This window comes from Bos taurus, chromosome 22 (genome assembly GCF_002263795.3).
Source record: "Bos taurus isolate L1 Dominette 01449 registration number 42190680 breed Hereford chromosome 22, ARS-UCD2.0, whole genome shotgun sequence".
Classification (NCBI taxonomy): Eukaryota; Metazoa; Chordata; class Mammalia; order Artiodactyla; family Bovidae; genus Bos; species Bos taurus.
In genome coordinates, this window is record NC_037349.1 from 23,197,304 (window position 1) to 23,209,317 (window position 12,014).

The 12,014-nt window shown below is 39.2% G+C and overlaps 1 protein-coding gene across 2 annotated transcripts in view; it reads left to right on the forward strand.

The window, feature by feature from the left end:
* Positions 1 to 3,206: 3,206 nt before the first annotated feature.
* Positions 3,207 to 12,014, forward strand: part of IL5RA (interleukin 5 receptor subunit alpha) — a 42,498-nt gene continuing 33,690 nt past the window's right edge. For both annotated transcript variants that reach the window (XM_002696967.6, XM_010817628.4), the window contains exons 1-4: positions 3,207 to 3,558; positions 7,563 to 7,647; positions 9,367 to 9,512; positions 10,482 to 10,620. In XM_002696967.6, coding sequence (XP_002697013.2) covers positions 3,520 to 3,558; positions 7,563 to 7,647; positions 9,367 to 9,512; positions 10,482 to 10,620 — 409 coding nt within the window. In that variant the 5' untranslated portion in view covers positions 3,207 to 3,519. The remainder of the gene's footprint in view (positions 3,559 to 7,562; positions 7,648 to 9,366; positions 9,513 to 10,481; positions 10,621 to 12,014) is intronic.

Sequence of the window (12,014 nt, forward strand, 5' to 3'; positions counted from 1 at the left end):
TCCACAGAATGGATTCCTACAGGTAAAATCTTTAGCAAGTGCCTTTAAAAAGGGTTCAAGGAAGAACCACATAATCCTAATTTCCATGGCATTACTATTCACATTTTCAACTATACTCTGGCTAAACCTGGATTATTTTGCTGCTTAGGAAATACAGGTCAAGAAGGAAGGGACATATGCACATCTATGGCTGATTCATGTTGTTGTGTGGCAGAAACCAACACAACATTGTAAAGCAAGTATCCTCCAATTAAAACTAAACAGCAAAAAAAAAAAAAAAATTCAGGCCAATTTTTGTTTCACTTTTTGAAAAACCATTTATGTGAATTCTTCCAACATGTTCCATTATACTATCTTTGGACATCGGCAGTTTATTCTAAAGAAGACTGTTCTTGCCACAAAAAATAAACTACGCAAAGCTGTGCCTCTTACTTTCCTTGGATTTATTTGGAAATAGGGCATGGGAACAAAATGCAAGCTTATTTCTTTGGGTTTTTAATATTGGCATGGCTGATAAAGTGTCATATACCTTGAAAGATGGTATCCAGGGGAAGAGCCAGGTCTGATTTCCTCTATATCTGTAACAGCTTCTGGCATGTTGCATAGATGGATTTAATAAATATTTCTTGAATAAATGCATGTAAGAAACATAGAAAATGTTAAAACAGCCTTTCTGGCCAGCAATTATTGCCCTCACAATGATTGGTAACTAGTTTTCAGGTTTCGAGGATGACAAATACGCTGCAACCAAAATTAGATGCAGGACTCTAAAAAGTAGGTCAGACGGCTGATACTGTATCTAAACTTCTCTGGGTCCATCTTAGCAAATAAATGGATCTCTCTCAGTTCCCAGTTCAACTTTTCCTTTCCCCAAGGAAAATCACGTTTATTCAGATCATCTAGTAACAACTGATCCGGTTCTTTTTTGGCAACTGCTAAAATGATTACTTTGGGAGTCCCAGTGGCTGTCCTTGCAGAAGACATTCACTGACTTGCAGGAAGTCTCACTGGGGTGCCTGTTATTTTTCATCTTGTAAACTGAACCCCTCATCTCACCTGGCCATTGCCTCTCTCGCATCAGTTCTGTGGGGACCTGGGCCCCTCTGTTCCCACTTCTCAGGGGCTACTCTCACCCCCATGGGCTAAGCCTGGAGATACCCTTTAAAAGAGAAAGACTTCCACCTGCCTCAGGCACTTAATAACGTTAAGTGACATTTTCATCTATTCAAACCCTGGGAAACATATTTTTAAAAGTCGGGTTTGCAAGTCACTCACCTGGAAATTCCCTAGACAGAAATGGAACAAAGGACAGAGAACCCAACTAGGTTTACTTAAATTGAAGGTACTGAGGGGAGGCCAGCTAGGTGCTGCACGAGGAACCGGGAGATGAGAGACAGCAGGTCTTGGGTGTGCACAGAAAAACACGGCCACTGTCCCCACGTGCAGGGAGATCCAGACTCGCCAAGGCCAGCAATCGTGACACCGAAACTGTGTCTCCCTCCTCTGCCCCGCCCCCAGCACACACCCATCTATCTGAGGGCGCAGGACCTGCTAATACAGCAGAGAAGGTTTAAGGAACCTCTGAAAACTGAAAATTGCTGCTCAGCTTGTAGGGAGCGGTAGATTCCCCATTTTTCTGTTACATCGTGTGTCTGGTACTGTATGACAGTGGCACAAAAAATCCTCCAGCTGAACAAAGCACATGAAGAAAACAGAAATTCTGGAAAGTACCCAGGAAAAATGTATTACCTTGCCACCCAGGAGCCAGTGTTTACTGAAACTCCTGAACAGAGCAAAGCATCTAGAAAGACAGTGAAAATGCAGATGAGACAGTTATCAGATAGTGGCTATCAGGAACAGAGAGGGCCTTCACTCAACAGCAGTTTAGTCCTCAGGAGTTTCGTTATAGGATTAAGGCTCATCCAGAACTACCTGCTCACAGATGCTCCTTGATATTTGCTTAGAGGAGCCCTGCTGCCCTCCCATCGTCAAGGGAACTGGCTGTGAGTTTGTAACCATTATAGCTGCGATGATGAAACAGTGAAGAAGATCTGCCTCTAAGTCAAAAGTATACAGAGATAAGGTTCATTTTCAGTGCCCTGCAGCAGCTTCTGATGGCAAGGCCACTGCACTTCTCCGTAAGTGGGGATCCAGAACTGATTCATCTCAGAGTGAGCAGATGCCTCTTTTTTCTCTCTAATACCACCCTGGGCTCCACCTCCTAATAATTTCATTACATGGCAGGGATGGGGGCAGGTGGGGAATAGAAAAAATGAGAGAATGACTGGTAAATATATGGCAAACTTTTACATGAAGAAATGGGGAAAACAAAACCCCTTAGAACTCTATGATTAGCAGGAATGGAACTAATAACGTTACTATAGACATGTTATCAGGCCAGTCATGTCCACTCTGTGTATAATATTCTATTCCTTTGTGTTGGGCTACGTAACTGAGGTGTGTAGTCTGTGTGAAGGTGAGTCACACTGGAATAAAAGCTATGTTTTTTGCTGATTCTTGTTTAAGACGCTTGTTACCCGCTGTTGCAGATACTTCCGAGCTTAAAATTAGAACACAGACTCTGCCAAGTTTTCTGGGGAAATATATGAGTTTAAAAAATAGGGTACAGGGTAAAATAACTTGATGAGGAAGTCTGAATTAATAAGAAAGTTACAAATGCAGAAACAAAAAGAGGAGATGGCTGCCCTGGCTCTAACTGAAGGCATTCTGCTTTCTGTTTCTTTTCAGGGTTCTGGGATTTTGAAAAAAAATTGTTTGATTGTATATAAAATCTCCAAAAACTTGCTGAAATATCTCACTCGGTTTCAGGTTCACTATTTTATTAAATATTCACCCCAATCAGTGTAAACATGTTTCCATATATACAGAAAAATTGGATGGAATGAAAAAAAAAAAGAGAAAGGAAGACATGGGAAAAAAATCAGATTCTCTTAATACTCTATGAGCCTACAACTCATTAACACATGAAAAGTGACTTTTTATAGCCATATTGATTAATGTATTTGATACCCAATTTAATGAATCATCAGGTTGAAAACTGAATTACCCGGTACAATTTCTAATATTTCTCGTGAAAGGGTATGCCTTCTTTCATAGTTACTGAAAAATATGTTAATGTATGTAGCTATTTGTTAACTGTTTGCATTTCAAACATAATAAAGTTTGGCAAATCAAATCACCTCATTTGTTTCCATTACTTGAAATGCTGCTTGGGGAAATTTTTAGGCAAGGTACCAAGAGTATCACATCTCCCCCTAGACAGCCCAGGTTTGCTTCGTGCTCCCTGCCTGCTGTGCTCTAATCTAACTTGTCCCTCTGCTAGGTTTTTCCCTACAGAGCTCGACTTGTTAAGGGCTGTGCATTAATTTGCCTTTATTTTGTGTAGAGCCAGGCATATGCAGCATCTGCCCTGGGCCTGAAGCTGTGTTAGGTGCTGCGGCTGCAGCCAAGAGCACTGACAACATGGAGGTGGTCCTGGCTGTCGGCTGCTGAGCATGGATGGTCATCAGAAATGAGAGGATCAACCGAAGGAGACAGGTATGCCTGGGAACAGGGGAGTGTGGATGTGGGATGACATGGCATCAAGTGCAATTAGCTGGAAGACATTTAACCATTAGGAGATTTGGGCAGCAAACTCTTTCTGCCAGCATTTCCCAAATACTCAGGGTGGCAGCACCATTTCCACCTTGGCTAACAAGGCTTTATGATTGTGGCAACAGTTTGAATCACTGAGTTATATTTATGGACTATTTCAGAAAATTAATCAGAAGTCCTGTAGTAAGGCAGAAAAAAAGGTTGCATGCCTTATATATGCTCCTAATGACTCATATTTTTAGGACTATGCACAATTTTTCACTTGGGGGTAATGCAACATACCTAGCTAAACATGTTATTTGCATTTTACACCTTGGTTTATTTATTTATTCTTCATCCCCCAAGAGATATGTTTTATTGCTGATTACACTGTACAGGAAAAAAAAAGGAAGTAAAAAGTAAACTCTACTTTTGAGGGTTTAACGGACCATGAATCCTCTCAGTTGCTTTTCAATGTCTGTGCACTGAAGTTGAGTTTTAATTAGTTGTCACCACAGCTGACTCAAAAAGTTTCTTTAAAAAGGGTAAATACAACTTTGGTTATAAAACAAACGACCTCGGCAGCAAAATAATCTGGAAAGAGAGTGGGGAAAACGTTAAGTCTGAACTTCAGTAGAACTTGACCAATTCTCAGGAACACTGGGGAAATTCATCTACAATTGTCAGGACTTCACCCCGCTTTCTAGAAACATCTGTACTGTGAGCGATGGTGCTCCTGTTTACTCCCAAATTTCAAAGAATATAACAACTACCAGATGCCAGATTCTCAGAGAGCACTCGAGGAATTTTAGAGCAAGCCAATGAAATACGACAAGAACAGGTGGCCCATGGTCTTTCTAAGAGACTGAGCATGCCTTTCTGATAATAGTATTGACAGGTAGGCAACCCATGTTTGCTTCATGCTGAATTTGAATCTACTTTAAACATTTAATGGTTTTCTGCTGGATTTTAGTATCCATGAGAAGAATGGATAACAAGTTATTCTGAACAAGTTATTTCTATACATTTTAATGTAGTGAAACAGCCTACTGTACAACAAAATATTACCCAGCTGACATCTACGTAACAGTATATCACTGCATCAAAGAGATGACCCCAAAAGATTCAAGTTCGTTTTCCAGAAGGAGTGACTGCTCTGCCACGGACCAGAAATATTAAGAAGACATGAGCAAAGGTTGAAGGTGCTTTCAGGGAATGAGCAGAGCAAACAGAATTATAGAAAAATACAGGGTCACCTGCTGAACCTTCAGTAATACCAGGCTTCTACTGAATTTATCTGGCTCACAAAAAAATGGTTATTCTTGCTAGTATTTGGACTCCTAGTTGAGTATTCTGTGTTGTCTATAGGACAACTTCTTTTATTCAAAGTTATCATCCTTTTAAACACAGAATATCACAGTAAAATGTGAAAAAAAAGTGCATGGCAGTTTTATGGCTGATAAATTGATCATCACAAATTTTTGGTCAAATTTGAGAAACAATTCTGTTTTCATCAGCTATAAAATCAGAACACATAAAAAATTCTAGGGCAGACTGCTTGGTTATGTGAAATATTCAATTATCTCCACATTGAGGCATGTGATAGTTTATTACTTCAAAATTTAATTGCAATTTATTATTTTTACAAGTACTATTTATAACACACTACTTACTTTGCCAGTAAAACTCACTTGGGGAAAATCAATTTTGCATTTTTTTCTGACTGAGAATTCCTCCTAGTAATAATGATTAGTGAAAACTTAGAACACGTGTAATATTATTTCCGGAAATACTGAAATTTTAAAGACATTGCCTTCTAAATTTGAAGAGGAAGCTATTAGGATTTTTTTTCACTTTTTTCTTTTTTTTGGCCATACTGCATAGCACATGAGATCTTAATTCCCAACCAGGGATCAAGCCCATGCCTGCCCCTGCAGTGGAAGCACAAGCGTCTTAACCATTGTACCACAAGGGAAGTCTCTAAGGAGTTCTTATCTTTGCTTCTTAGGCTTAGTAAATTACCAAGACGTGCCTTTAAATCCTTAATATTCTCACTTACTGAAACCTTTAAAAACTTTAGAACAGCTGCTTTTATCGTTACTGTTGTTTTAAAAATTCTTTTTCTACATGGTGTAAAATTAGAGAAAGAAACAGGATGATTCTTATCACACGGAGCAGAACTCTAGATGCAAGGAGGAATGTTGTATGACATCCCTTATATGCGGAATCTAAAAAGAAATGATACAAATGAACTTACAAAATAAAAAGCGACTCACAGACTTAACAGAACCAACTTTTGGTTATGGGAAGATGATGGGAAGATGGTGGGAAGGGTGGGGAAAGAGACAGTTAGGGAGTCTGGGATGGACAGTACACACTGCTGTGTCCAAAATGGAAAACCAACAAGGACCTGCAGAGAGCACTCTGCTCAACACTATGTGGTCGCCTGGATAGGAGGGGGTTGGGGAGAGAAGGGCACATGGACAGAGAGCACTCTGCTCAACACTATGTGGTCGCCTGGATAGGAGGGGGTTGGGGAGAGAAGGGCACATGGACATGTACGGCTGAGTCCCTTCTCTGTGCACCGGGAACCATCACAACATGTTCATCAACTATATCTCAATACAAAAGAAAACGTCTTTAAAAAGTGCAGAACTCTGATTAGCAATACTTGAGTTTATCTGAAAAAGAAATTAATTGATTTGTATGCTGTTTCTGTCTTCCTGCTGTGACATTTTACTAATTTCATTAGTAAGTAGTAAAAGTGAAGAAAGTGTGGTTTTTGGTTCTTCCTGAATGTATCCATTTAGCCAACACCTATCCTCTGTGGTTCTACCAGAATTATGTTTGAAAAATATCACATCACTTAAATAAAAGTTTAAATTAAAAATTGTGTCACTTAAGTGTAGAACATAGGTTTTACAGTTGGAGGAAGACCTGAGACTGGGTCTGTTTTTTAGCCATCTTTTCACCATTGTAAATTGGATAACTACACACCCTCATCATCTGGTGGGGGGAGGACAAAACTTAGCAGGCAGAATGTTATTTTTGTTAAGGTCATATGAAAAATGCCTTCCGAAATTTTCAAAGGAAACATTCAAGATTTCTAATCTACAATTCTCAACAAGAGATCTTTTCTTTCACATGTTAAAAAAAAATGTTCCTGAAACAATCTAACTATTTTTTTCAGACCGCTACACTTGAGTTATGCTAATATTTCTACTCTAGATTCATTGTCTGCTTATTTTTTTTAATTTAAAATAAATATCAGTTTTATTTTCTTCAGGCCTATAACTATGTTTTCATTCCCTTTAATGGCCTATTTCTTTCTGGGTTCATCAAAAAACTCCGCCTCTACGAAGTCTGAAGTACTAAACACTTATTCCAGGTTTGTGATACAAAGCGTCTTTTATCCATGTAAACATTTTAGATTTAAATTCTTTGTCATGCTGGACATGTCATGCTCATATGTAAATTCTTATTAGTGAAACTGGTAATGATATTCATATTCAATTTGATTAACTCTGTCTTCTACTGTTCAAACATCTGCTGTCATCTCTCACAGAATATCAACCTTTTTCTATTTTCTTTTCTCTCTTCTGGCTTCGCATGGCTCCATGTGCCACCATGGATGCCTTTCCTCACTTGTGTGTGTGTAAGAACTCTAGTATATCCTTTAGGACTCAATTCAGAAGTCTCTCTGCTCCTTATACACATCTTTACTAGAGCAGTTTTGAAGCTGGAGTTACAATGATTGATTTACACTTCATTCTGTCTCTCAGATTATGGATCCATGTTGGCAAGACAAAATCCAAGATTTGTTCATATTTGTATTTCTAACACATAAAGTTCATAAATGTCTGTTAAATGGCCAAATGACTATACTTTTCTTTAGAAAGGAGCTACCAGCTTTTCTTAGAAATGGCAACAGGTGGCCATTTGGATTTTTCTCTTTCTGTTTTCCGTAGGTTGTGATCATCATGGCACCTGAATTACTGATTCTTTTGGGGGCAGCAGTAATACTGCAAGCAGACTTACTTCCTGATAAAAAATGTAAGTACCACCTATTAAATTCAGTAATTAAAAAAAAAATAAGTACATTACAAAAAAGGATAGTATTACTTTCTCCTAAATAAGACTCAATTAGGAAATCATGATTTTTTTAAAAAGGGATGGAACATTTATTCTTATCAGAATATCAGTTCTTTAAACATATTATATTTTAAGAAAGCAAAGTTGGCTGAAGCGGATATTTTATGTTGCAGTGGGAAATCGTATTCCACGTGTGTGTAAACGGGCACTCAGAATAAAGCTGCAGCCGGTTGGCCGTATTTGGACACCTTCCCAGACAAGCGTATAGTTCAAAGTCCTCTCCAAGTTCTCAGAACCAAAGAATAAGAAGCTTCCACTATGTTTGGTTCAGAAACTTATTGATCACTGGGTTTAGGGAAAAAAAACAAACAAACAAACAACCCATCACATGAGTCCCCCACTAGCACTCAGAGAACCTGCTACAATAATGACTATGTTCTCGTATCTGCACTGTCCAATGACACTTGACTATTGAGCACTGGATATATGGCTCACGTAACTAAGACAGTGAACTTTGATTTTATTTAAATAGCCACATGTGGCCAGTGGCTACCATAATGGTCGGTGAAGTACAGACAGAGCCCCAGAAGTCTGTATGCAGCAGGTGTGGAGGCAGAGTCATGGAAAGCTATTAAATATTAAATGTCAGTGGAAATGTGCTGACGAGTAAATTCATCAAAGGTTTCATAATTGTACAATACTATAAGCGAAAGAAGTGAATTCACTCAGTCACATCCGACTTTTTGCGACCGCATGGACTGTAGCCGACCAGGTTCCTCCGTCCATGGGATTTTCCACACAAGAATACAGAAGCGGGTTGCCATTTCCTTCTCCAGGGGATCTTCCTGATCCAGGGATTGAACCTGGGTCTTCTGCACTGCAGGCAGACTTTTTACCATCTGAGCCACCAGGGAAGCCCAACTTTAGCAAAAATTTTAAAAGTTGTATAAATGTATGCTCAAGAAAAAAAGACAATAAATGTATTACATGTTAATGCCACTCAGTGATAAAACTGTGGCTGTATTTTTTTTCTTTTTTTTTTTGATCATCTGTGCTTCCCAAGATTTCTAAGAACAGGCATTGATATTGTAATTTAAATGAAAGCTTTGATTTTGAAGACACTGTTAGAGAGTGGTTCATGAGGGCGGAAAAAACATTTTCTGTTTATAAATGCTGATTGAGTAATTTTGCTTACAAGTTTTTTGACCTTGAATCATAGTAAGAAACAAATCTTTACATCCTGAACCAGTATACAAATATGTGACTATATTTATGGAACAAATAAGAAGTTCATGAAATAGGACTTCTTATGTTTGATGCACCTGATATTTTCTATTCAATTTTATTCCATGTCATTAAACACATTGCTACCCACAAACGAACATATTATTTTAGTCCATTAATAGATAATGACCCTTTGAAAATTATTATATTGAATAATAATATAGTAAACTATTCATATTTCAATAAAACACCTGTAGGTGTTATAGGTAAATACCTGGGCAAAGTAAAAAAGATAATGAGCTAAAAACAGTTCTAAAGAACCTTTTCCTAAGATTATTTCAGTGTTATACAGTCTGATAGCATAATAAAATACTATACCACACAATAAAACATTTAGTGATTTTAAAATGTCCCATATAATTAAACATTGCATGGCTTTTTTCTTTTGATCAACAGTTTTACTTCTACCACCAGTCAATTTCACCATTAAAGCTGTCAATTTAGCTCAAGTTCTTTTACGTTGGGAACCAAATCCTGATCAAGAACAAAGCAATATCCAGCTAGGATATCATGTGAAAATAAATGCTCCACAAGAAGAAGATGTAAGTGTTTATTCTGATGGCAATGCTTACCTAGACTGAATTTTCCTTATTAAAGGAAATTTTAACTAAAAAGAGAGAAAATCACTACAGAGCTTTCTGTTAATGTTCCTAGGAGGGCAATGTCTCTATTGAAATGGCTGAGAACTAGTGCCATACCTGCACTAAAAGAGTGGCTCGGAACATTTTTAACTGTGGGACCAATTCTTCCACTTAACAATAAAGTTTAGTAACTTCTGAGCTACAATGGTTGAGATATTGATTTTATGTTGCCTCTAAAATATTCAAAAGAACAGAAGAAAATAACCAAGCAAAAGAGGACAGGGGCCATTGTACTTAACAGAAAAGGTCAAATTCAAATCCCAGTTCAGCCACTTCCTGCCTTTACTACCTCCATCAGTCACTTAAGATCCCAGAGCCCCAGGTTCACCGAAGGGATATAGTAAAGCACCAGGTACCGAGCGGATGTGCCATAAATCAAACAAAGGGAGAAGCAGTACTATGTCAGTCAATATGGAATTCTAGAGAATTCTCCATCAAAAATTTACCTCTGGGGAGGAGATTGGAGCCAGAGATGGTGGCCAAAGGAAACTGGAGTCTGAACTGTAGCATTTTGTTTGTTTTTATAAGAAGCAGTTAATTCAGGTATCCTTGAATAATTATTTTCTATATTTCATTATGTATTTTTAAACCATGTACCAATCTAAACTGGACAATTTGTTTATTCATTTTAAAAACCTCTTTGTTTTTGGTAAAAAGCTGCACCTATTTAACGTGTACAACTTGATTGATGAGTTTAGGGATAAGAACATAACCTTGAAACACTGGGTTTGATTTTTTTCTAGCAGAATGATTGCATTGCATTGTGTTTACATGCCATTTAAAAAGTGGAAGAAAACTCCTATTTGATTAAATAGTTCTCTGAAGGTCATTTCCCCTTTACGTATCATGACTTGTGGGTTTTATTTTTAGTACGAAACCAGGAACACTGAAAGAAACCTCATAACCATCCTTCACAAAGGCTTTTCAGCGAGTGTGCGGACAGTGCCCTGGAACGACCACTCCCTACAAGCCAGCAGCTGGGTTTCTGCAGAACTTAAAGCCCCAATAGGTAAGGCAGGTCTCTGAGGGCCTGGTTTTCAATTCCAGACCTTTGTAAACATGGGGAAGTCAGGAGAGGAACACGCCTCGCTTTTCTCTGTAAGTCAGTCACTCATCCCTACAGTGTTCTTTTACCTCATCCGCGTCCTCTCCGAGACAGAGATCACTGGTTAGTGTGTGTGACCCAGTCAATCCCATCCAGCGGCTCCCTGCAAACATTGAGAATTCTTCTTCCTCCCCGGCTCAGAAGACAGGGAGTCGTAAACAAAAGCTGAGCTCTCTCATAACTGGATTCTAGGACATCTTTCCACTCGCTCCCCACATGAATCCTCTGCTCTTCTCAGATGACTTCCAACCATGACCCCTCCACACCAGCACAGTCCTGCCTCTGAGCCCTCACTGCCCTGAGCTTACCTCTTTGGCCTGCTTTTCTGAATTCTTCCTATACTTCAAAGCCCAAATCAAATCGTATCTGCTCTGGGAAGCCCCTTTTTTTCCATCTGATGCACAGAGGGTTGCTGTTCCTTTCAGAACTCATTCAGGGATGCTGTGCTACTCATGTGGCACAACATACAACATTACATTCTTTATCTTTCACAGTAAATAGATGTTAACCCTGCCATCCTATTGCCCTGTGCGCAGGGCGGAGTCTCCTGCTTTCCTGCACCAGCATACAAACAGCATGTGCTTCAGGCTTCACACATAGTGTTCCCTGTCACACTGGTGGATGTTTACGATTGTATGACCTCTCAAATGAAACTGAAGAAAACTGTGCTGACAGTTCATAGAAGCCATGAGACTGGATAGCCTGAGTGCCATGAGCAAAGAGATTAACACCTACTATGTCTATATGGTCCTTCTGTGGAAAGCTGGGGTTTCTAATACTTAGAACCAGTGACACTTATGATTCAAACCTTGAAGACAAACAGACACACACACACACACAGAACAGAGAAAGAAAAAGGGAGAACGGGCCACCAAGTCTTGGGATGTGTGTACTTGCACATAACAACCATGGCCTGGGCCAGTCTGGCTGTGGCCAACAGTCAAACTATCCTCTCATCACATCACTGCATGAAAAGGCCATGCCTCCCACATCGTGTGTATGACCGAGAGCAGCATCATGAAGATCTTCCCATTCACTCAGTAGAACATGATGTCTGGACCACACAGCGGCCAGTTCACAGTAGGCTTGATGTCACACGCGGAGACAGAATCTAAGGTAGACAGAAGACCACAAATACAAGTCGTCATCTGCTGTACACTAAAGCACGTTTCCACGTCCCTGCAGTGAGTAACCGGAGTGTACCTTAACAAGCCTTTCATACTCTTCTGCAACCTCGACTGCTCTCTGAGCACACTGATGTGGGGTGACAATAATGAAAATGTCATTATTTCTGCCTT